This window comes from Pleurodeles waltl, chromosome 2_1 (genome assembly GCF_031143425.1).
Source record: "Pleurodeles waltl isolate 20211129_DDA chromosome 2_1, aPleWal1.hap1.20221129, whole genome shotgun sequence".
NCBI lineage: Eukaryota > Metazoa > Chordata > Amphibia > Caudata > Salamandridae > Pleurodeles > Pleurodeles waltl.
The window spans coordinates 81173434-81199628 of NC_090438.1; the positions used below are offsets into that span (position 1 = coordinate 81173434).

The 26195-nt window shown below is 46.5% G+C and overlaps 1 protein-coding gene across 1 annotated transcript in view; it reads right to left on the reverse strand.

Moving 5' to 3' along the window:
* The window catches only part of LOC138261367 (G-protein coupled receptor 83-like), a 94515-nt gene extending 70952 nt beyond the window's left edge, over positions 1 to 23563 (reverse strand). Inside the window, exon 1 of the mRNA XM_069210240.1 lies at positions 20490 to 23563. Within this exon, the coding sequence (XP_069066341.1) occupies positions 20490 to 20849 (360 nt within the window). The 5' untranslated portion in view covers positions 20850 to 23563. The remainder of the gene's footprint in view (positions 1 to 20489) is intronic.
* Between the last annotated feature and the right edge of the window lie 2632 nt (positions 23564 to 26195).

The following is a 26195-nucleotide window of genomic DNA, read 5'->3' on the forward strand; positions in this document are numbered from 1 at the left end:
CCATCTCTAAAAAAAAGAAACAACAAAAAAAAAAAACACACAAAAAAAAAAATTGCCCTGATGCCTAGAGTGTTCAGCCCCCCCCCCGGGGGGCAGTTCGGCCTAATAATAGGCCGATCTGTCCCCCGGGGGGGGCAGAAATGGCCTAAAATAAATTTGCCCCCCCAACCCCCCACCCCCCCCCCCGGGAGCGACCCTTGCCTACGGGGTCGCTCCCCCTGCGTGACATTGGCGCTAAAAAACAAATCCCCGGTGCCTAGTGGTTTCTGCCCCCTTGGGGGCAGATTGACCTAAAATTGGCCAATCTGCCCCCCAGGGGGGCAGAAATGGTCTAAAATACAATTTGCCCCCCCCAGGGGAGCGGACCCTTGCCTGATGGGTCGCTCCCCATCTCTAAAAAAAGAAACAACAAAAAAAAAAAACACAAAAAAAAAATTGCCCTGGCGCCTAGAGTGTTCTGCCCCCCCCCCCCGGGGGCAGTTCGGCCTAATAATAGGCCGATCTGTCCCCCGGGGGGGCAGAAATGGCCTAAAATAAATTTGCCCCCCCAACCCCCCACCGCCCCCCCGGGAGCGACCCTTGCCTACGGGGTCGCTCCCCCTGCGTGACATTGGCGCCAAAAAAACAAATCCCCGGTGCCTAGTGGTTTCTGCCCCCTTGGGGGCAGATTGACCTAAAATTGGCCAATCTGCCCCCAGGGGGGCAGAAATGGTCTAAATACAATTTGCCCCCCCAGGGGAGCGACCCTTGCCTGATGGGTCGCTCCCCATCTCTAAAAAAAGAAACAACAAAAAAAAAAAACACAAAAAAAAAATTGCCCTGGCACCTACAGTGTTCTGCCCCCCCCCCCCCGGGGGGCAGTTCGGCCTAATAATAGGCCGATCTGTCCCCCGGGGGGGCAGAAATGGCCTAAAATAAATTTGCCCCCCCCCAATCTCCACCCCCCCCCGGGAGCGACCCTTGCCTACGGGGTCGCTCCCCCTGCGTGACATTGGCGCCAAAAAACAAATCCCCGGTGCCTAGTGGTTTCTGCCCCCTAGGGGGCAGATTGACCTAAAATTGGCCAATCTGCCCCCAGGGGGGCAGAAATGGTCTAAATACAATTTGCCCCCCCAGGGGAGCGACCCTTGCCTGATGGGTCGCTCCCCATCTCTAAAAAAAGAAACAACAAAAAAAAAAAAAACACAAAAAAAAAATTGCCCTGGCGCCTAGAGTGTTCTGCCCCCCCCCGGGGGCAGTTCGGCCCTAAAAATAGGCCGATCTGTCCCCCGGGTGGGCAGAAATGGCCTAAAATAAATTTGCCCCGCCAACCCCCACACCCCCCCCCCCCGGGAGCGACCCTTGCCTACGGGGTCGCTCCCCCTGCGTGACATTGGCGCCAAAAAACAAATCCCCGGTGCCTTGTGGTTTCTGCCCCCTTGGGGGCAGATTGACCCAAAATTGGCCAATCTGCCCCCAGGGGGGCAGAAATGGTCTAAATACAATTTGCCCCCCCAGGGGAGCGACCCTTGCCTGATGGGTCGCTCCCCATCTCTAAAAAAAGAAACAACAAAAAAAAAAAACACAAAAAAAAAAAATTGCCCTGGCGCCTAGAGTGTTCTGCCCCCCCCCCCGGGGGCAGTTCGGCATAATAATAGGGCCGATCTGTCCCCCCGGGGGGGCAGAAATGGCCTAAAATAAATTTGCCCCCCCAACCCCCACACCCCCCCCCCCGGGAGCGACCCCTTGCCTACGGGGTCGCTCCCCCTGCGTGACATTGGCGCCAAAAAACAAATCCCCGGTGCCTAGTGGTTTCTGCCCCCTAGGGGGCAGATTGACCTAAAATTGGCCAATCTGCCCCCAGGGGGGCAGAAATGGTCTAAATACAATTTGCCCCCCCAGGGGAGCGACCCTTGCCTGATGGGTCGCTCCCCATCTCTAAAAAAAGTAACAACAAAAAAAAAAAACACAAAAAAAAAATTGCCCTGGCGCCTAGAGTGTTCTGCCCCCCCCCGGGGGCAGTTCGGCCTAAAAATAGGCCGATCTGTCCCCCGGGGGGGCAGAAATGGCCTAAAATAAATTTGCCCCCCCAACCGGCACACCCCCCCCACCGGGAGCGACCCTTGCCTACGGGGTCGCTCCCCCTGCGTGACATTGGCGCCAAAAACAAATCCCCGGTGCCCTGTGGTTTCTGCCCCCTTGGGGGCAGATTGACCTAAAATTGGCCAATCTGCCCCCAGGGGGGCAGAAATGGTCTAAATACAATTTGCCCCCCAAGGGGAGCGACCCTTGCCTGATGGGTCGCTCCCCATCTCTAAAAAAAGAAACAACAAAAAAAAAAAACACACAAAAAAAATTGCCCTGGCGCCTAGAGTGTTCTGCCCCCCCCCCGGGGGCAGTTCGGCCTAATAATAGGCCGATCTGTCCCCCGGGGGGGCAGAAATGGCCTAAAATAAATTTGCCCCCCACCCCCCCCCCCGGGAGCGACCCTTGCCTACGGGGTCGCTCCCCCTGCGTGACATTGGCGCCAAAAAACAAATCCCCGGTGCCTAGTGGTTTCTGCCCCCTTGGGGGCAGATTGACCTAAAATCGGCCAATCTGCCCCCAGGGTCAGAAATGGTCTAAATACAATTTGCCCCCCAGGGGAGCGACCCTTGCCTGATGGGTCGCTCCCCATCTCTAAAAAAAAAAAAAGAACAAAAAAAAAAAACACACAAAAAAAATTTGCCCTGGCGCCTAGAGGTTTCTTCCCCCCCTGGGGGCAGATCGGCCTAATAATAGGCCGATCTGCCCCCAGGGGGGGCAGAAAAGGCCTTCCCAAAAAATTGCCCCTCCTGGGAGCGACCCTTGCCAAAGGGTTCGCTTTGTTGCGTGACACTCGCGCGCAAAAACAAACTCCCTGGTGTCTAATGGTTTCTGCCCCCCTTGGGGGCAGATTGGCCTTATCAAAATAGGCCAATCTGCCCCCAAGGGGGGCAGAAATGGCCTAAATATATATTGCCCCGTAGGGGAGCGACCCTTGCCTAAGGGATCGCTCCCCACCTAAAAAAAAAGAATTCATCACAAAAAAAAAATGGTCCCTGGTGCCTAGAGGTTTCTGCCCCCCCTGGGGGCAGATCGGCCTAATAATAGGCCAATCTGCCCCCAGGGGGGGCAGAAAAGGCCTTCCTAAAAAAATGCCCCCCTGGGAGCGACCCTTGCCCAAGGGGTCGCTCCCTTTTGCCAATTTCAAGAAAAAAAAAAAAATCCCTGGTGTCTAGTGGGGTTTCAAAAGTCGGATTGCAAGCAATCCAGCTTTTGAAACCTGTGAGAGACTTCAAAGGGAAGGAAATACATTTCCTTCCCTTTGAAGCCTCTCGGGGCCTCCCCCATGGGATTGAAAAAGAAATGCAAAAGCATTTCTTTTTCAATCGCGCTGGAAGCTCTGCTTCCAGCGCAATGGGGGAGACCCTGTGACTAATCAGCGCGCGCTCGCGCGCTGACGTCACAGGGGGGGTTGGGGGGGGGTCGGGGGTGGGAGGGGAAGGGCTTCCCCTTCCATCCCTGACTTGGGGGGGTGGGGGGGAACCCCACAGAGGGAGCGAGAGCGCTCCCTCTGGGCTGTGTGCCGAGGACGTAGTGGTTACGTCCTCGGCACAGCAGCACTGTGCCGCAGGACGTAACCACTACGTCCGCGGCACAGAAGGGGTTAAGCAGTATTTCCCTACAGTGTCTACATACATACAAATATAAAGTGCTATTTCCACTGCACAAGCTAATATAGGTTTTCCCTATGGACAAGCCAATTGCAAGCCATTCGTGGTGTATATTTGCCTCAGAACCTGGAGCCTGGTGCCTTTCATTTTAAACAATGGCTCCTAGAACACTTTGCAGGCACGTAAACATGAACTGCTGCACAGGTGAGACGGCTGGACTGTGACTATTCTGTACTGATTAGTTCATGACCCTGATTAGTTCATGGTTGTCATCAATCACTGTTTAGTGTACAGAATGAACGTGGCTTTGCACCACCTACTGATCAAAACACAAATGGCAATGGTAAAGACTGAGGAGAAGAATTATTCTTTGAGTGCCCACATGTGAAGAAGACTGAGGAGTTCTCTGCTGTTCACCTGTAATGAGGAACTGGAAGTATTCTTTAAATTTCAACTGCCTACCCTCTTGTTTTGCTGGCAAACATAAAAGACGTAAGAACAGCTTTGTTTCCTATTGAAGAACCAACTACCCAGTCCGCAGTAGACTGTACCAAACCAGGGGTCTCCAACCTTTTCTGCAGTGAGAACTACTTCTCATCCCCGAAAACGATTGGGAGCTACTGAAGGTCAAACAACTTGTGCATTGTTAACAGACACCACCACGCCCAGCTTAATTAACTTTAAGACTAATGTTCATATAGCAAGTGCTAGACCAGACACGTTAAGGTAGTGGTTCCCCAAGCTTTTTTGCTTTTTTTAGGAACCTTTGTTGTTTCTGTTTAAGAGGCCCTCGGGCCCTGCACACTTTCCCTCTGTGACTACAGTGTGAAAGTGCTCAAAATCTTCCTATATCTACTAGGATGCGGCACTTGTCAGTATGTGCACACTTGCACATTGGTGTTTTTATATTTATACTGAGAGTGGCACAACTTGTCAGCATGTACAGACTTGCACATTAGTGTTTTTATACATGTACTGATCCTTACAATGCAGGCCTGTATGGGCGCACTTGTACCCTTATGGTGTTTACAAAGCTTGTATCCAGCCTGCCCCTGCAGGCTGGTGCGGGCACCAGGGCACATGTCCATGGAATGAAGAATGTCCATGGGTCTTTTCACAGCCACTGAGAGCTGCTCTGCCCATAGGTTAATGTGTGGGAAAGTTTATAATTAATCATAGCTGCAATAGTAGATTGCTGTGGAGCAGCCTCATCATTTTTACTGTCATTATATTCCTAAAGACAAATCGTTCCAATGGTAAAGGTGGTTTGGTTAGTAATACCTTGGAAATGTCACTTCTAGAAAGTGTGCATTTCCATATTCTAAAATCCCTTTTGTGTGCATTTTCAATTCAAGCTTCATTTTACTGGGGGGCTAATGGAAAACACATCTATGCATTCCCCAGGCACAGATATAAAACTTGGAAAACCGAAATAACAGACCTCTGCCATCTGAGGGCCTGGCTGGGTAGATTGGGAGGATAGGTTTTGACACTTGGACTCTCGTAGACAGATCATGGCACCACTAAAGATAAGGGTCTACATTCCAGAGCCCCACAGTAGACAGGACTGAAAATTAGGGATGCCATCTGTGGTTTAAAGGAGAACCCTTTGAACCACTCCCAACTTTAAAGGCCTACTTCTGTATAACTAGGGGGACCACACATCAGCAATTGAGAGATACACTTGCAGGAGCGCAGGAAGGAGTGTTTACTGTGTGGTACACACTGCCAGAGGAATCTGTTGCGCACAGGAGTATTTACTATCCTCGGAAGGGATTGCGTACCCTTCCTGTATCATGGCTGGCCTGGGCACTCTGCTATTGGCTTGCCCTCTGTTCTGCGTGGAGGTCTGAGGGATATCAAAGACCCCTGTGAGGGACCTACACGATCTACCATGTCATCTGGAGAGCAGTGCCCTCCTATGCTTCTACGTCATCTGCTGGATTCCACCAGGTAGCAGTGGTGTGAATGTTGAACTAAATATTGGACCTGGAGACCAGATTGGCCTGGTGCAGAGCTGCAAAAGTGCAGCCCGCATTCAATGAGAGTGGCCCTTCATCGTGGGGCCATGTCACGCATAAACGCTTGGTTGGTAGTGGATGGATAACTGGTTGTGGGACCCCGCATGGCCCGTTGCTGTTGAGTGTGCTGCATTTCTCTTGTGCGGCCATTGACTGCACCTCATTGTGTGCAGTGTCCATGTCACTGGTTGCAACCCTCGGAGGTAGTGGCATACCCGGAGCAGTGCCGCAATCTAACTTGTGTGGTACCACTGAACTGGTGTCTGTGTGTGTGTGACTGGATTAGTCTGGAGTGACTCAAGTCATTACACACCAGACATTGTGCCTCATTCAAGGGAGGTATGGAACAGGAGGTGATGGTGTGTTCAAGAAGTGCCTCGTGGGACTCATGTCATCATGCACCAGGAGGGAGTGTCTCATTCCAGGGAAACGTTGCATTGGTAACTTTTCGCGTGCAGCGGGATTGCATGGTGCCACTCATTTAATCGCGCAACAGATGTTGTGCCTCATTGCAGGGAGGCACATCAGTGGTAACTTTTCATTTGCAACAGGATTGCTTGGTGCTACTCAAATCATTGCGGACCAGACATGGTGCCTCATTTCAGGGAGGATCTGCATTGGTAACTTGTCGTGTGCAGTGGGATTGTCTGGTGTGACTCAAGTCATCATATACCAGACGTTGGGCCTCATCCGAGGGAGGCCTACATTGAGCACTTTTTGTCTGCTTTCGCAAGTGTCTGGTGCAACTTAGGTCATCACACACCAGACCTTGTACCCATACCAGAAGGGCATGGAATTGGTAAACTCTTCATGTGCAACCGGGATGCTTGGGGCGGTCATCGTGCCCCAGATGTTGTGCCTTTTGTCCTGGGAGGTGCTGAATTGGTAACTATCAGTGAAGTGGTGTGGCTTGGCTGGACACCATTGTGAACAGCATGTCCCAAGGCAACCCTCTCCCTGTGCTTTGCAGACAAGGGTCTGTGCCGAAAAGCCGGTGTGGAGACCTCTGAGTGAACTTCCTGAGTGGGGACCAAACCTCCATTTGCGGACTGTTGCCTATTCAGCCATTCTCTCCTTCTTCCCTCATACCTTTCCCCCAGGAACTTGACTAAGAGTAACCACCGGCTGCAAGACGTCTAGTACTCACGGAAATGTTGCTTTATTTTAACTATGACGGCGGTGGGAATCGGTTAGAGGGTGGAGGAAGGTCTGTATCCAAGAGGGGTCTGCAAACTAATTGACACTTCACCTGCCGGTTGTCAGAGCACCGCATTAGGCTGCTGGAAGTGAGTGTGTGCGAGTGCCTGTAGGTGAGCATGGCTGGCATCCATGGTATCGCGTAGCAGTGTGGAGTGAGAGTGTGGGAGTGAGTGTCTGGGTTTGATTTCACTGCACGGCCACATTGCTGGGCACGCTGTTTACTGGTGTGGTTGACATTGACATTTACTGGTGCAGCCTAGGCCGTGGAGCTATTTCAAAAGTTCTAGAGTTCTCTGTATGTATACATTGCTGCTATCGTTGGGAACCAGGATGCATCATACGACTGTTTATATTGAATTGGGGTGATTGTTGGGACGGGTCTTGTGCTGCCAATATGGTGCTATTAGTGATATTTCTGAAAGTGGTTTATGCCCAGATTTACATGACATTCACGTGGTGTTAATTCATGTGTATGTGGAGTACAAAGTTTATTTACATACACTGCGTGTGAAATCTCATTTGTGACACTCAGTGTACTTATTGTGTGGATGTGCTGTGCCAATGTTTTACACATTGCCTCTGTGATAAGTCTGACTACTCTGTGCTAAGCTACCCAAGGGTGAGCGCAGGTTATACACTGAGTGTAATCACCCACCGTGATGGGAGTTGTAGGTACTGCCTGGCTAGGGCCTTGCCTCAGCTAACCAGAACGTGCCACCTCCAACAGCCAGATACTATGGTTTGGAGAAAATACTTTGAGTAGTGGCACTATGTCAGGGCTATCAAGTGTATCAGAGAGAGCATGGTCTCTGGGGATGCATGAACATGTTGATGTTTGAATGAGATACATGTGTATGGGTGACTTGAGAGCTTGTGTCGTATGTACTTATGGCAGAGGTCATGCCTTTCACCATATGTAGCATTGTTACTTGTATAACACAAACATACAACCGTTTTTTTAATGGCAGAAATTTTAAGTGCAGAGGAATGTTCTGCAAAGATGTTCATAACGTGGAACATTTTTCTGCACTTTAAATTTCTCCAAGTTAAAATATTGGCTGCATTTTCCAGTTATAACTACTGCACCATGTCTTCCATCTTTTACTGTGGTAAAGGTGACACTATGAAATGGGAGAAAGTAAAACTGAAGAGTTAACTTTGTTTATGTGGATTCCAAAAAACGAATCTTTTAAATTTTCCTCCATTTCCAGGTGTTGCATTTACAAACAGCAGGCCTCTTGCACCCACTGGCCTGTAGACATGGTGCTATATTTATAAGTGAAAAATACAGCCATTTGTTTCAGTTTGAATTTAAATTGAAGAAACATGCTTCATGAATCATTATAATTGGCTTAATTAAAAGTGGTGAAAAAACATTGACTTAACGTTTCATAGAAATGTTTTCTATACTTTAAATTTCTTCCAGTTACAAAATGACTGCATATCTCAGTTATAATCATGGCACAGTGTCTACTGGCCTCTGGGAACAATAGCCCTGTTGTTTGTAAATGTGACACTTTGAAATGGGGGAAAATTAAAATTAAGAGTTAATTTAATCATTAAGGTAACTTTTCATTGTAATGTTCTCCCATTTAAAAGCATTCAGAAACATCATTTTGTTCTTACGCTCCAATATTGAGTTGACAAGGACTTTTATTTAAGAGTTAAATGCCTTAGTGGGTCAGTTCTTCACCTCAGTGCCCAGCCTGTCATACATCTGTCTAAGAACTGCTCGTTATCAGGCCCTGCTATCTTGAGCCTGATGATAATACCATCAAATAAACACAGCCCCCCCCCCCTTAGCTTTAAAAGGGAAATGTGACCTAGTGCTTATTCAAAATGAACTCCAGGCTGAGAGCTGCTCTCAAGGTGTCTGTGATTTACCTGTAGCTCAAGACACCTGTACTAAACCCTGTGGGATTTCCGACTGGAGAGATACCTGGGGCCTAGTAATTGTCCCTGGAAGCCTAGGAGCTAAACGAAAAACCAAGAGGTTTTACAGCACCTACATGAAAGTGAGATTTTGTAACTTTTTTTACCTCTGAAGGGCAAGGACAAGGTGTTGAGGCCACTGTCATAGATAACACTAATAAATATGAATTTGACATGATTCTATTCAGAGCATTTTCAAACAATGTTTAAGCATATTGAGCCTACTGGAGCACTACCAAAACTAAGCATGCAACTTCATTGAGCCCTAACACTGTTTCCGACCTTGCCATGCTAGACATTTCTGAAAAACAAAAAGTCTTCACAGTAGTAAAGTCACCACAGTAGCTACAAAATCCATCATTGTCTCATGTGGAGCTTTTTGTACCAAAATGGATGGCTTCAACTGGAGCCTAGTCATGATATATTTCAGTTTGAAGGATTCTTGCTGACTTCAGCATCCTACCTTACCACTCTGTGCTGCAGGTATACTGTAGACAGGGCTGAATGTCAAAAGGGTGCCAGGTTCTACTGCCTAATCTGTTTTCTTTTTTTTACCGAAAACAAACTTGCTGAGCTGGAATTTGTTTGCATAAAGCAAAAACTGTCTACATATAGAGGTTATTGTGCCACCCACTTAAGTAGCAATTCAAAACATGTCTCAGGTCTGCCATTGCTGCCTATATGTAGTTTTAAACTGCCAATAGGGCTTGGCAAAATCAATTATTTGTCAAGACTAAAACTCCCTTTTTTTTTACATGTAAGTCACCGCTAGGTTAGGCCCTAAAGATCCCTTAGGGCAGAGTGCATTGTATTTAAAAAGATGGACATGTACTTTTACATTTTACATGTCCTGGTAGGAACAAAATACACAAATTTGTTTTTCACAACTGTGAGTCCTACCTCTCTTATAGGATAACATTTGATTACCTTATTACATTTGATAAGTGATAACATTTGCTTTGGAGCAGGTAGAAATGTCTTGCTTGGTGTATGAGGAATTGTAATTTAAAACCCTCTTTGATGGTAAAGTCAGATTTTAAGTCACAATTCTGAGAATGCCACTTTTAGAAAGTCAACATTTTTTTTGTCTTAACCATTTCATGCCAGCAGCCTGCTTACTGTGTCACATGACTAGGTGTAGTTTGCACTTGGCCTTTGTGTATTCCTTCCCGACAGCCACACAATAGAGAACCTAAATGTTGGCAGAAGGTGAAGGTAAGGCTGTGCACAGCCCCACTTACACTTCAAAGACTCTGCTTCAGCTCACACACAGAACTTCACACTAACCTTTTGTGCCTGGGGACAGGTTGGGAACAGGGCAGGAATGTATGAAATTCCAGACCCTTCAGTAGGGGGAAACTCCAGGGTTTATTCCACTTCAGAATGGGCATGGTTCTTACACCCACCCTTCAGATCACTTCTGGACCTGTGGAATGTTCATGGCTCCTAGGCCCACCCTTCAGTTCACTTCTAGACCTGTGGTGTGGAAGGACTCTTAGAAAACTGCCCTGCTGTCTGTAGCTTGCTGTGTACTTCAGAGTACTGCCCTGCTGCACTATGAGGACTGCCCTGATGATTGAAGTCTGTCTTGTGTCATCAGAGACCTGCCCTCTTCTTGAAACCTGCTTTTCTGATTGCACTAAGAACTACCACAGTGCCTCCAAGGGCTAGTTGGCTAGCTTCCTGATCAGAGCCTCAAGGACAGAAAAGAATCCAACCATCTTGTCTTGAACCTGCGCCGGGACCCAGTCTGAGTGAGTCCTGCCCCTCAAAGTGGTGCACCTCCTGCCCTGGCCCCTTCAAAGTGGTGATAAAGGTGCTATAGCAGCTTAACTGAAGGTTCCATCAAACCCAGCATGAATCCCCAACAAGCAACACTGCCCAAATCGAGCACCAAAAACATACAAAATATTCCTCAGCAAACTTGGTCCTGTCCCTTGCTTGCACTCCCTCGCAGTTGTCCTAAACTTGTGACTTTGTCCCAGTCTAGCTTTATAAGATACCATCAGTTGGCACTTTGTGCCTTTTGAAGTACTTTTATCTAAATTCAAAAAATTACATATCTGTTTCTACTGGTTGGATTTTTTACATTTTTGTGTCATTTTCTTTATTACATTTTAATTTATATTTCTATGTTGGTGTGGGATTTTTCTTGTATTGTTTTGATACTTTGATACTGTTTGTGTGCAGCCTGACAGAAGCTTAAGAATAGGTTAATATAATGACTTTTGTGGTTCACCCTGACAAGGATTATGGTTGTTGCTTGAGAAGGGTTGCAAACCCCTCAGTCAAAAACCCAATTTCACACCATTTGGAAATGCTTTAATATTATTTAGCAAATGCTTAAATACCCTATTTGCTTTTCTGTGGGGAAAAGTCCCCACCTTGTGCCATAGTTACCATAGATTGAACAAGACTTTCCTATTGGAACTGGGATCCTTAATAGTTATGGATTTTATGCCATGGTTAGGTAGATGTGGATTTGAACCCCCTTAGGCCTTTTAACAGCAATAAGTAGAACCGTGCCTCATTCTTATCAGAGGAGGTGGGAAGCAGGCTGAATGGGTTGGTATCAGGTGAATAAACACAGGCAAATGCCATTACCATTGACTGGGCTATAAAAGTACAACTCAGAGGCTCAAGCTTTATGTGCTGTCCTATTTGTGGGGTCGGGGAGGTGGCACCGGTCTCCAGATGCTGACTGCAGCTGGACCCGGAGCTGAACTTTCATTTGCATTAGAAAACAATGCAAATGGTGTGTATATAATGTGGAATGGATAGCTGAAAGTCTATCTTTCATTTAGTCTTCACTGAAACTAGCCAACAGAGGAGCACACTGACTTCACTCAGCTGAGAGGTGACTGCTAGGAGTGAAGAGAGAATGCATTTTCATTTTTCAGTTGTAGTAAAGATCCCCTTTGTAGTGTGTTATGTGTGTACTTTGGGGTCTCCGACAGAGCACTGAGAAGAGCAAAAGTCAAAGTGCACGATTTACATGTAAAGAATGATATTTATCTTGAAGAATTGCAGCCACCTGGTTGGTGGTTAAATTAAATGAATGCAACATACAGTGCAAACCTGTTTATTATATGAAGAACAGTTTACTTTGGTAAACATAAGCACATAATTGTGACTCATGCATGCAGAAATCCTCACGTTGTTGGCCTGCTCTACAATTTGAAGCACTTCATTTGAAGGTCATTTATGGCTAATGCCTTACAGTCTGCATTGGAGCTTCTTTGTTATCTTGCTATCATTGTTATTACCACTATGTAAGGTTTCTTTTTTATTTACTTCTTCTGCAGCTGGAGAGGATACTATTGAATTGAAATTCCATTTATATAGCGCTTAATACACCTGCTGGCTGAGGGATTTAAGCGCCTCAACTTCTCTCTCACAGCGTGCAACATATTTCCAACATAGAGGTAGAGCTGCTGTTCAAGGCCTGAGGTTGTGGTATCTTTTTATTGTTCCATCTTGTATCTTCCAAGAAAATTCTCTCGTTATATGACTGATTATAAATGTGGAAAGAACAGGAAGGAAAAAATCAAAAGGAGATGCTTCAAAAGTTTTGAAAACTGATTGCAGGCCCTGCCAATATACACCTCCCAGATTATATCAGCCATTGTTTGGAGAAATTATTCTAAAATAGTATTGTTTGACTCGATGTTTCAAATGTCTCATGGGAAAAGGGTCTGCAGCCATCACAAACGTTCCAGGGATGAGACAAGCTTCATTGGCATACTGTGATTTTAACATTCTATGAGTTCCCGTTTAGAATTGCGTGCGTTGAATTCACCAGTCTGCAATGTTGACACATTTACATTTTGTCAGGTGAAGAACTCCTTCCACCCTTCAGAGAGAATGGGGGCTCGTTTTTTAGGCTCGCACGCAAGGTGCAGTTTTAGTCAGTGACATGCGCCCCTACCACTTTCAAAATTCACCACCCGCCACTGGAACGATGTACTAATAACATGCATCCACGTTAGTGAAGAACCAGAGACAGACGGATGCACTAATGACATGCATCCATTCTAGTGAAGAACCAGAGACAAAAAGATGCACTATAGACATACAGACATGTCAGTGAAGAACCAGTGACAGAATGACGTACTAATGACATGCATCCACGCTAGTGAACCTGAGACAGACGGATGTACTATGGACATGCGTCCCCGTCAGTGAGGAACTAGAGTCACAATGATGTACCAAAGACATGCAGCCATGCCAGTGGAGAACCAGAGACAGAACTTTGTACTAATGACATACATCCACGTTGGTAAAGAACCAGAGACAGAAGGATGTACCAGTGACATGCATCCATGTCAGTGAAGAACCAGAGACAGAATGATGTACCAGTAACATGCATCCACGTTGGTGAAGAACCAGAGACAGAAGGGTGTACTATCGACGTGCATTAATGTCAGTGAGAAACCAGAGACAAAACGATGTAAAATGACATGCATCTACGTTAGTGAAGAACCAGATACAGAATGATGTAGTGTAGACAAGCATCCATGTCATTGAAGAACCAGAGACAGAATGATGTACTGTAGACATGCATCCACATCACTGAAGAACCCGAGACAGAATGGTGTGCCAGTGACATGTATCCACATAAGTGAAGAACCAGAGACAGAAAAAAAAGACAAAGGAATCACTTTCAACCTGTGACATCACCAGGGACCTACAGCCTCAAATGTAAATTATAATGCAATACTGATGTGTATATATAGACATTTTTCAATAGTTATAACCCCGTAATTTACATTCGAATATAGCAATATAGTATTGAATGGCAGTGAACTGAACTTGAACTGAGTGAGAGAAAGAAAGAAATATAGAAAGAAAGTGAGGGAGACACACACAAAAGAGAGAAAAAGAAGAAGTATGGATCAAAAAGGTGATGACGAAGGGACAGTGGGATTGGGAAAGAAATAGTGAAAGAATGAGAGAGAGAGAAATAGTGGGTGAATGATACATAACAGGGAAAGGGGCAAGCAAAAACAAGAAAGAAAGGAAATATCAGAGAGCATGATGTAAAAATAGGTTTATAGTCAATTTTAGGCATTAGAAGTGAGTATTAATGCTGAGATAAATTGAGTATCAAGTTTAATTGAAGCATACCTTCTGCCATATGTATCAATTATAATAAAAATAAACCAAGCCTCACGTACAATGCGTGATTAGCACAGGGGGGCTTGCAACAATGAGATATAACGTAAACATACCAGAGACTCACTTTTTCAATAATAGTGAACTAGAGTATCATGGTTCTAAAAAGTCTATTCCATCCACACTCCAACCTTTACATGACATATTTGGCAATACTGGTTCACAAACAGCAACATACACTGAATATAACTGAATATAGTGGAATATTAGAAAGAAAGCTTCGCAGTAATTCGGCATTTTCTTTTAGAGGTTTAGGATGGAGGAAGCAAGTGATGTAACGTGGTAAGTGATGCCTCTTGGCCATAGTGGAGATGGGGACAGCAGAGGAATGAATAGAATCGCCATGATAAAATAAAGGGGATAGGGCGTGTAACCAGGACAAAGAAGGAGAACATACTAAACATGTCCTGAACAGATGAAAGCTCATGTGTGCAAATCCTGAGCATGCCTTATTAGGATAAAGTGAGAGCCACCGGAACTTAGCATGCTACTATACACGGATAGTGAGTGACAGCCTGGCTTTTATCAAAGGGTAAAAAGAGAGGGCATTATTCTATCAGTAAAGTTGGGCCACATGTCCCTCTTGCAGGCTGAGTTGTAGGACTCTTGGTGGTGGGGGGTTGCTTCTCCCCCCTGTGAAATGCATGGCTTCTGCTACTTTGCAATGCAGGTCGTGGAGAGGGATGTCTTTTTTGCCAATCAGATGGGCAGAACATTAGCAAACTTTCAATTCAGCATAGAATGGTGTGGCAGTCTAACAAGGAATACTCTAGTCGTGTGGTAGACTACTCAAGAACCAACACAATGGCATGGTAGTCTATTCAAAGAAAACCACAGTGGTGTAGCAGTCGCCTCAAGGAGCACCCTAGTGGTGTGATAGGCTACTCAAGAACCACTCCAGTGGCATGGTACTCTATTCAAGGAACATCACAGTGGTGTGGTAGTCTACTCAAGGAACACCCTAGTGGTGTTGTAAACTACTCAAGAACCACCCCAGCAGCATAGTAGTCTACTCAATGATCCCCTTAGTGATTTGGTAGTCTAGTGAAGGAACACCCCAGTGTAGTGTTAGTTTATTCAAAGACCCCAGTATTGAAACTCCCAAGTGGTTTGGTAGATTACACAAGGAACACCTCTGTGGAGTGGCAGTCTAGTCAAGGAGCACCCCAGTGGTGTCTTAGTTTACTCAAGGAATGCCCCAGTGGTGTGGTACTTCCCTCAAAGAACACCCCAGCAGTGTGGCAGTCTACTTAAGGAACACCTCGGTGGTGTGGCAGTTTACTCAAGGAATGCCTGAGTGGTGTGGTAGTCTGCTTAAGGAACACCCTGGTGGTGTGGTCGTTACCTCAAGGCACACCCCTGTGGTGTGATGGTCTACTCAGGGAATACCTCATTGTTGTGGCATTCCATTCAAGCATTCCCCTGCTCTGCACTAAGAGTGTAAGCTGAGGTGTTCCGAATTCCCCCCTTATCCTAGTCGCGGGTGAGTGGTGGGATTTTTTGCAACTGTCCATACATGCCCTAAAAATGTGCGACTAACCATTAGAAAGTACCTGAATATACCCAATCTGGGTAAAGTGAGGGGCAAAATGGCATTTGAGCATGTTTTGTCAGTATAAAAGGGGCGACAAGGAGCAGTTCCTAGTTTTTACCATTGTACATGGAAGAGGTCACTCTGTACTTGACGGATCTTTACTACACAATAAGGGTCCTCTGTAGTATGCCTTTCTATAGATAGGGGTCGGGATGTGGGCACACAGCTAAGTTGGTGACTCTGCAACCTATATTCCTGGGTTCTAATCTTGCCTTCTGCTGTTCATCACACACTGGGTGTTTCTCTGCAAATTTATACGTGCATGAAAATGTAAATTTTGCAATAAAAATTAATTCAGTTGTGTAGTGTCGTCCTAGTTACATATCCCACATCATGAACTGTCTCAGTAATCCAATTCTGTTCTGTGTACGGCACATCATGTCTGTTCTGCTCTACCTGCAATACAAAATATTCTCTGTAAAGCATACTACCGATCCTTGCAGCAAGGTGTGTGCCACTTGAAATACCTAAGAGCATCAGACAGATATAAAATGATGGAAGCAGCCTCAACATATCCTTTTACTGATGAGCGGACACTTGGATATGTCTTCCCAGTGCCCCAATGCATATGTTTGGCCAATATAAAATTATTTTAAGGGGCAACGGCCCAGATGTACAAAGCATTTTTGCAGTCACAAATTGCTCTATTTGCAGAATCAGACTGTTTGCGACAGCAAAATGCCTTTTCAAATGTACAAAAGGCAAGATGGAATTCAATAACTTGTTACCGAATCTCAATTTGCATTTGCGAATCGGAATTTGGAAGGTAAGTGTTTAGGGCATCACTTCCACATACTGAATGGGGATGTATGTATTACAGTGTTCTGACCAGATTCTTATCACAAACATTTGATACTTTACCATCAGTTTAAAAGTGGTGGTAATCCAGTTGCAAATATGAAGAGGTCCCCTAGAGGCCCCTTCCTCTTTGAGAAAGTTAAAAAATTAAACTTAAACATTTCCTTTTCTTTTTTAAACACATCTCATTTTCCTTTGAGAAAAACGGGCTGTATTTGAAAAAAGATTGCTTTATTAGAAAGCAATCACAGACATGTCGCAAACGGCCCTACTTGCAGAATCAGACTGTTTGTGACTACAAAATGCCTTTTCAAATGTACAAAAGGCAAGATGGAATTTAGTAACTTGTTACCGAATCTCGATTTACATTTGCAAATCGGCATTTGGAAGGTAAGTGTTTAGGGCATCACTTCCACATACTGAATGGGGATGTATGTATTACTGTGTTCTGACCAGATTCTTATCACAAACATTTAATACTTTACCATCAGTTTAAAAGTGGTGGTAATCCATTTGCAAATATGAAGAGGTCCCCTAGGGGACCCTTCCTCTTTGAGAAAGTTAAAAAATTAAACTTAAACACTTCATTTTCTTTTTTTAAACATCTCATTTTCCTTTAAGAAAAACGGGCTGCATTTGAAAAAAGGTTGCTTTATTAGAAATGAGACATGGTGGTTTGCTGACCAGAGAAGGCCACTATACATGTGGTAGCTACAATTCTTAATGGGTCGCAAATTGTGACCTACCTCACTAATATTCATGAGGTAAGTCAATTTGCCACACAGTAGAATCGCTAATTCGAAATAAAAAAAAACAGATATTAGGAAATCACAATCCTTAATGTTAGTACATCTGGCCCATGATCCCTACTAGGTCAACACATTACCCCCTAGACACAGAATGGGTATCAACCTTTCATACATAGGACCAGATTTACAAGGCCCTAGCACCACCGAAGCATCACTTTTTGCAACGTTCCTGTGGCGCTGACCACTTCTCCATTTTTACAAGGAGGTGTAGTGTCACTTTTTGTGGCTTTACGCCTCCTCGTCAATATGCCCCCCTCATATGCAGTTTTCTTTGTCATAGGGGCATGTCATGGGCGTTGCAGTGGGCATTCCACCACAACACCCATTGCTTTGGAAGCTGCCCCTGATTTACAAGAGCTTGTAAATCTGAGGCACCACCAAAAACCAATGCCAAGACAGGGGTGGCGTTAGCATAGCACAATGAGGAGGAATACTGTTAGAAATGGGGTATTTGGTTGGCAGTGAGGTTACCCCCTGTCTAAGCAAGGACCCTCACTCTAGTCAGGGTAAAAGAGAATCACCCTCAGCTAACCCTTGCTTACCCCCTTGGTAGCTTAGCACGAGCAGTAGGCTTAACTTCAGAGTGCTAAGTATAAAGTATTTGTACCAACACACACAGTAACTCAATGGTTACTACAGGTTTAGAAAAATATGAAATATTTATCTAAACAAAACAAGACCAAAACAACAAAAATCCACAATACACAAGTCAAGTTATCAATTAAAAAGCAAAAAGAGTCTTTATGTAGTTTTAAATGCACACTAACACTGTTAGCATGAAAATGTACCTTAGGTGCATTAAAAATAACCCCGCATGGGCGAGATGGGGTCAAAAAGGGCTTGCGATGCGTCGATTTCACTCATGAGCGAGACCTTGTGTTGTTTCTCCTTTTGTCGGGTCGAGCGCATCGTTTCTTCTCTCCGCAGGAGAGAGATGCGTCGATCCGGTCAGCACTCTCAGGTCCGGGCAAGCCTTGCATTGTTTTTACACATCCAGCGGTGTTTGCGTCGGAAATCCAGCCGCAGGATGATTCGAAAACCACGCATAGCGGGTTACGATCTCCCAGCCTCCGTCAGCGATGCTGCGTGTCATTTCTCCAGCTCCGTGCATTGATTCTTCGGTTGCGTTACAGGTGAGCATTGATTTTTAGCCGCAAAGCCGGCAGTGCGTCGCTTTCCCAGCCGCAGATTGGAGTTGCATCGATCTTTTCCCTGCACGGTGTTCTGTGCGTGTACTTCTTCCTCTTAGGCTGCCACCTTCTCCTTACAGGGTTCCAGGAACTGGATAGGCACTACAGGGCAGAGTAGGAGTCTCCCCAGAGACTCCAGGTGCTGGGAGAGAGAAGTCTTTGCTGTCCCTGAGACTTCAAACAACAGGAGGCAAGCTCTAAATCAAGTCCTTGGAGATCTTCACAAGATGGAAGGCACACAAAGTCTTTGCCCTCTTACTCTGGCAGAAGTAGAAACTGCAGGATAGTTCCACAAAAATCAGTCACAGGCAAGGCAGCTCTTCTTCCTCAGCTCTTCAGCTCTTCTCCAGGCAGAGGTTCCTCTTGGGTTCCAGAAGTGTTCTAAAGTCTGTGGTTTTGGGTGCCCTTCTTATACCCATTTTCTCCTTTGAAGTAGGCCTACTTCAAAGCAAAGTCTCTCTTGATTATGAAATCCTGCCTTGCGCAGGCCAGGCCCCAGACACTCACCAGGGGGTTGGAGACTGCAATGTGTGAGGACAGGCACAGCCCTTTCAGGTGTGAGTGACCACTCCTCCCCTCCCTCCTAGCACAGATGGCTCATCAGGAAATGCAGACTACAACCCAGCTCCCTTTGTGTCACTGTCTAGTGTGAGGTACAACCAGCCCAACTGTCAAACTGGCCCAGACAGGGAATCCACAAACAGGCAGGGTCACAGAAATGGTATAAGCAAGAAAATGCTCACTTTCTAAAAGTGGCATTTTCAAACACACAATCTTAAAATCAACTTTACTAAAAGATATATTTTAAAATTGTGAGCTCAGAGACCCCAAACTCCACATGTCCATCCGCTCCCAAAGGGAATCTACACTTTAATCAGATTTAAAGGTAGCCCCCATGTTAACCTATGAGAGGGACAGGCCTTGCAACAGTGAAAAACGAATTTAGCAATATTTCACTGTCAGGACATATAAAACACATTACTATATGTCCTACCTTAACCATACACTGCATCCTGCCCTTGGGGCTACCTAGGGCCTACCTTAGGGGTGTCTTAAATGTAGGAAAAGGGAAGGGGTAGGACTGGCAAGTGGGTACACTTACCAAGTCGAATTTACAGTTAAAACTGCACACACAGACACTGCAGTGGCAGGTCTGAGACATTATTACAGAGCTACTTATGTGGGTGGCACAACCAGTGCTGCAGGCCCACTAGTAGCATTTGATTTACAGGCCCTGGACACCTCTAGTGCACTGTAGTAAGGACTTACTAATAAATCAAATATGCCAATCATGGATAAGCCAATTACCTACACATTTTGTATAGGAGCACTTGCAGTTTAGCACTGGTTAGCAGTGGTAAAGTGCCCAGAGTAACAAAAACAGCAAAATCAGAGTCCAGCACACTTCAACAACCTGGGAAACTGGCAAAAAGTTAAGGGAGACCACTCCAAGGATGAACAGTCTAACAAATACATTCTGCAGCACACACAGAAGAAGCAAAATGCTATGTATGTTTGTGTAAGTGCAAGAAGGGACACCTTCCTACACACAAACAATCACACCCCTCAACGCAGACACCCTTGCACTATGGTGCACAGATGCCTGCGTTGGAGCAGGCTGCTTAATTTAGCATTGGCTCGGGGGGAAATGCAGGGGTGCACCGTATTCTTGTAAATACGGCATATCCCTGTGTTACGAAACTGGCGCAGCATGGTGCTAATTTTGGCGCAACAGCGCGCTGCGCCAGTTTCTTGTAAATCTGGCCCCTAGTTTGCAATATTGAAAGTTGCGGAGATCAGTTGCGCTAACTCAGAAACCAATGGGCACTCAGTCTAAGAAATGTCCACATTCACTTGGTGAATGTCAGGTACACTGAGGGCCTACAGCATCAGCGTAAGGACAGAACAGAAAACGTAGTAAAAGCTGAAACTCAACACTTCAAGACTAACGAGGTTACACACGAGCAATCCGTGGGGAATATACAAGTCAGACCAGGGCAACAGACTATCCCCCATCACATTAGTGTTAAAACTGGTAAATGGATCAGACGGATGAATTAATATATGGCGGGAGCTGAGGCACAGGGCTGGCTTACCAGTGTGAACGGCGTGTTGAGCAGGGTGATCATGATGTCCGCTATGGCCAGGTTGACGATGAAGAGGCTGGTGGCCGAATGCATGCGTTTGTTCTTAATGACCACGTGACAGACCAGGAGGTTCCCGAAGAGGGAGATGACGATGATGACGGAGTAGGCCACGATGAGCAGCGCCTTGACCGTTGAACTCTGGGACTCGGCCTCGTATTTGTTGTTCTCGAAGTCCCCGAGCTTGTCGAAGAAGGAGGAGATGTTGGAGTCCTCATAGAGGCCGAAGAGCAGGTCGGTGCCGTTCGCCTCCTCCGTGCGCCGGAAGGGCTTGGAGGCGTAAGGCAACGAGAACCAGGCGTGCCTGGTCATCTTTACAAGAAGCCTGGCCTAAGCATCAACGTGACAGAAAGAGAACTCAAGGCACTTGGCAATTACACATAGCAACAATGTTTGTTAGAATCGGGTGATTTATGGGGGCTGCTTCCAATTCTAATCCCGCAACTTGGTGGAGTTTTACAACCGATAAAAAGATACACAGTTGTTTATGTGAGAGGTTTCCGGTCCAAGACGTGTGCTTCGTCTTGTTATGTTCATGTAACTCTATCGCGTGCCAAAAAAGCGGGTTCCTAAAGTTTGCTGTGACGGATTGCAACTCTATTAGTCTGGTGCTCCAGCTTAGCTCTTACATTTAGAAATGCTAGTTTATGAAGGAATCCTGCTCTTTTATTTATTTTGTTGAGTGTCGTTTGTGGTTCGAAAGGGGCTCTAGGTGCTAGACAGCCCCCAGGGCACTTAGAAACAACAGCACAAACTAACGAAGTCTTCCTTCACACAAGCTTAATGGCGCTGAGGGAAGTTTTGAATGAGGTACAGTATCTCTGGTGGGCCATAACAGGGGTGGACTCTGAGCACCGTCCCCAGTCATGAAGCAGCGCAGCTCCGTCCGGAGTGTGCAGTGCGAACTATCTTCGGTCCTGACGAAGAGCAGCTCTATCCGATGTGTGACTTGTAGTTGCAGCTCTGTCCGGAGCGTGCACAGGGAGCTGTCTGCGGTTCTGAAGCGGAGCAGCTCTGCCTGGAATGTTCACTGGAGCTGCCCTCTGCACCAATGAAGAGCAGCTCTGTCAGGAGTGTGCACAGGGAGCTGCGGCCAGTACAGAAGCGGGTCAGCTTCGTCCGGAGTGTGATATCATTGCTGTTCTTTGTGCTAAAAGTGCGTCAGATTTGCCGCCAGACCTTTCAACAGATGCTGCCTCCGGTACTGAAGTCCTGCAGCTCCGTCCAGACTGTGCACTGCCAGCCGTCCTCGGTGCTGGAATGTATATCAGAGGGGCCGCCAGCTCTAGCGCCTCGTGCTACACCTTGTCCCCGGAGCAGGGCAGCTCTGCCCAGCTGCCCCAGGGTGTGAACCAGGAATTGTCAGGTGGAACCAGAGTTCTGACTTGGACGGTGCGCTCTGTACTGCTCGATATCGGCCCTGCACGATGAGAGGTCTAAGCTCTTTTTAAAACCGTCAGAGACTCACACATGGAGCTGTCCTCGGAACTGCAGTAGATCAGCTGTCCCTGAGAGCACCAAACATTGCACAAGGAGCTGTGCCCAGCGGTTCCTGAGAGTGTCGGAGCTGTGCACGGAGAGCTGCCTCGTACCGAAGTGTATCGATTGTTCCAGACAGTGTCAAAGTCGATCACAGAGTATCTAATTCTTGCACGGAGAGCTGTACTCGACGCTGACGTACATTTGGTGTTCCGGGCAGTGTCGTGTATCAGTTGTCAATGTTGGAGCCTTACAGAGAGAACGGTCATCGATACTGAAGTGCATCTGATGTTCCTGAAAGTGTCAGGGACTCTCCAAGCTACCGAACGATTTCTACTATAAGGAGATCAGAGGCTCAGTGCAGTGTCGGAGCCTTGCCCAAGGGGCTGTGGTCAGCTGTCCTCAAGGAGCTGTCCTCGGGACAGACGTATATCAGCGGTAGCTGACAGTGTAGGAGCGCTGTCTCTGGTCCTGAATTATGTCTGACGTCCCAGGCAGTGAAGAAGCCTTGCACGGGGAGCACTCCGAGGCACTGAAGGATACCTGCAGTAAGTGGATCTGATGTTCCAGGCAACGTCGAAGTCTTGCACAGGGAGTTGTCAGAGGTACTAAAGTGTAAATGATGTTCCTGACAGTGTGTCGAAGCCTTGCACGGAAAGCCGTCCAGTGAAGTGTATCTGATGTAAGGGGATCAGAAGTTCTAGGCAGTGGTGGAGCCTGAACGCAGAGGTGTCCTCGGTCCTGAAGTCCAGCTAATGCTCCTGACAGTGTCGTCACTGAGAGCTGTCCTAGGTACTGAAGTGTATGCGATGTAAGGGGATCTAGTGCTCCTGGCCGTGTCGGAGCCTTGCACGGAGAGCTGACCAAGGTACTGAAATATATCTGATGTTCCCGGCAGTGTCGGAGCCTTGTACGGGGACCTGCGCACAGCAGTATATAAACTTTAACTGCAGTGTAGGAGTTGGGAATAGCGAATTGTCCTTGACTCTGAAGTGTATCAACTGCTCCTGACAATTTTCGAGTTGTGCACAGTGATCTGTGCGCAGTCGTGGCACTGAAGTGTCTCAGCTGTTTCCGTCAGTGTCAGATTGGTGCAAAGGAAGCCTTGAAGTCATGTATCACGAAGCCTTGCACGGGAGCTGTCCTGGGCACTGAATTGTCTCAGCTGTTCTTGACAGTGTCCGAGTCGTGCAGGTGGAGCTGTACACAGCAGCATACAAGTTGTTTCTTACAGTTCCAGAACCTTGCACGAGGAGCTGTGTGATAGTGTTGAAGCGGGGTACTGGGAGTTTTCCTCGGTCCTGCAGTATCTCAGCTGTTCCTGACAGAGTCGAAGCCTTGCACTGGGAGCAGTGCACTGCAGTATGCCACCTCTCCCTGGCGGTGTCGCAGCCTCGCACTGGGAGCTTCGCACAGCAGGGCACAAGCTGTTCCTCACAATGACAGCCTCGCACGTCAGCTCCTCGGTGCTGAAGTGTATTAGTTCTGCCTCGGTGCCCCGAGAGATGTCCTCCGTGCTCCGAGCGCTTGTACCAGAGCCTCGCACTGGGAGCTGCTCTGAGGATCAACTCTGGTTATATGTGCACACTCGTCACCAGCTGACGAAGGAGGATGGCTTTTGGCGACCACGACCAATAGGAGGCAAGAACCAGCTCAATGCAGCACAGCACGGCTGTTGATGTAATGCGTCCTCGAGAAAAGGTGCGAGCCGGGGTGGGTTCTCTGCGCGGGGAAAATGAGATGGAAGTCAGAGGCCAGAACCACCCAACCACGAACTTTCCTTAACTTCTGCTATATCGAACCACCCAACCACGAACTTTCCTTAACTTCTGCTATATCGAACCACCCAACCACGAACTTTCTTTAACTTCTGCTATATCGAAATTTGTCATTTTTTCCTGTCTTAGTCACACAGTCCACACAAATGTTTTTATAATACAAACTGAAAAGGGCTCACACAGAACAAGACATCGGCCTACATTTAAGAAGGCCTAGCGCCACATTAGTGTAATTTTTTTTATGCTAATGCAGCATTAGGCTTGCAAGATCGCTGAACCATATTTACAAGGTGGCGCACTGCATGTATTGCGCCACTTTGTAACCTTTGCGGCACATTATGCATGCACCATGCATAATGTGTGCAAAGGGGGCGTTCCAGCACAAGGAGGCCCGCAAATCTGGCGTAATAAAATCTACAAGATTTCATTGGGCTTTTTTGGCATCATTTTTAACCGGACGCACCCATTGTTATCAATGGGCATCCTTGCAGTTTGCTCCACTAGTATCAACATTTTTGACGCTAGTGGAGCAAAAATGTTGACCTTATTGTTCCCAATACCACCATAGTGTGCCATATCATAAATATGACGCACACATTGTAGCGTAAAGTGGTACGGGGGGCTCAAGAAAAATGGCACTACATTGGAAGCAGCACCACTTTTCTTAAATTCGTCTCATTGTATATAGAAGTGGGTTCATTTTCGGTTTTGTTTTTGTTTGTGCTTTAAACCCTTTGTACTGGATAAGTTTATTGACGTCAGTTACTAGAATATTTATGTTTCCTTTTAAATACATTGGTAAAAATTGGGTTTCTGGTTGGCAGAGGTATACGCCATGTCCAAGCAGGAATCACAATCCTTGTCAGGGTAAGTCAGATATGCACCACACCTTAACCTGTGCTCCCCTCTGGTACCTTATTACAGAGCAGTCAGGCCTAATGTAAGAGGCAATGTGTAAAGTTTTTGTGCAACACTTTAAACAGAAAAATATTACAAACGTCATGCAAAAAGACACATCTGAAAAATAGGACTTAATTTTATAAGTAAAACAAGACTAAAATTACAAAAGTCCAATAAGCAGAAGTTGAGATATGAATTTTAAAGAATAAAAAGGAGTATAGTGCTCAAAAGTATAAAGCACCAATCAGGGCTTTCTGGTTGCACTAGACTGGGTGAAATTTAAAAGTTATTGTTGACTGCTATGGAGCATGGGTCCGACACAATCCCAGACAACTCCTGCTGAAGTTTTACCTTCTCAGAGTTGAGCCAAGAATCCCATTTGAGGGCAAGAAGTTTCTGGGAGCAAGGAGAGTGTTACTGCTAGTGGTCAGAGGGTGCGAATTGTCACCTGGTGGCACGGACAGGTGGACTGATGCCTCGTGGCCACGAGTGTTGGTGCTTGCTGTGCGAAGAGGACAACTTGTGGCAACTCAAGCTGATCCTTTATGTGAGGTGTGAGCAGGCCCATTTGTGGTTGTGAAGGTCACAAAACTTTGATTTCAGGAGCCGCAAAACCACTTTCAAGAGCCCAGGACTGGAGGAGCAACTCTTGGGGGACAGGAGCTTGTGGGGACAGGTTTTGGAGTTGTAGCAGATGTGTTGGAAGTCTTGTGTATCCATGAGACCTCAGAAGAACAGGAGCAAAACAGCAAACTCTTGGAGCCACTCTGGTTCTGGTTTTGAGAGATTCAGGTCCAGTCTTTGTCACTACCAGGCAAAGGGAGCAGCAAGCAGCAGGTCAGCACAGTAGAGCAGGAGTCCGGAAGAATCCAGCAGAATCCAGCAAAGTGACAGTCCTGTCAGTAGCACAGAAATCCTTCTACCTGGCAGAGTATCCACAGGTCCAGAAGTATACTGAGTTGGTGGTGTCTGAGATTTAGTTCTTATACTCGTGGTGCCATTGAAGTGGGAGAGACTTGACAGAGAGGCCTTGGAAGTGCACAGAGTCCCTGCCTTTCCTGCCTTGGCTTCAGCCTCAATACAGGGGTTATGCAGTCCTTTGTGTAGGATTAAGACACAGTCCATTCAGGTGTAAGTGTCAACTCCTCTCTCCCAAACTGCCCAGGATGGGCCATCTGGTTGTGGCTGGCTCATCAGTCACACCTAAGCTCCCTTTGTGTGCGGCTCTCTGGAAGGACTACACAAGAGCCCAGCTGTCACCCACCCAGGCATGTAATTAGAGACAGGCAGCAGGAGTAAGAACATGGCAACTTTCTTAAAGTAGCATTTTCAGAATTACAATTGAAAAGCTGACTTCACTATAAGTTGTGATTTTAAATTGGGATTCCAGAGACATGAAACCTGGGGGTCCCATATCTTCCCAATTGGAAATTACACTTGTAAAATGTAATAAGGCAATCCCAACGTTATACTATGGGAGCAATAAGGCTTGCAGAAGTGA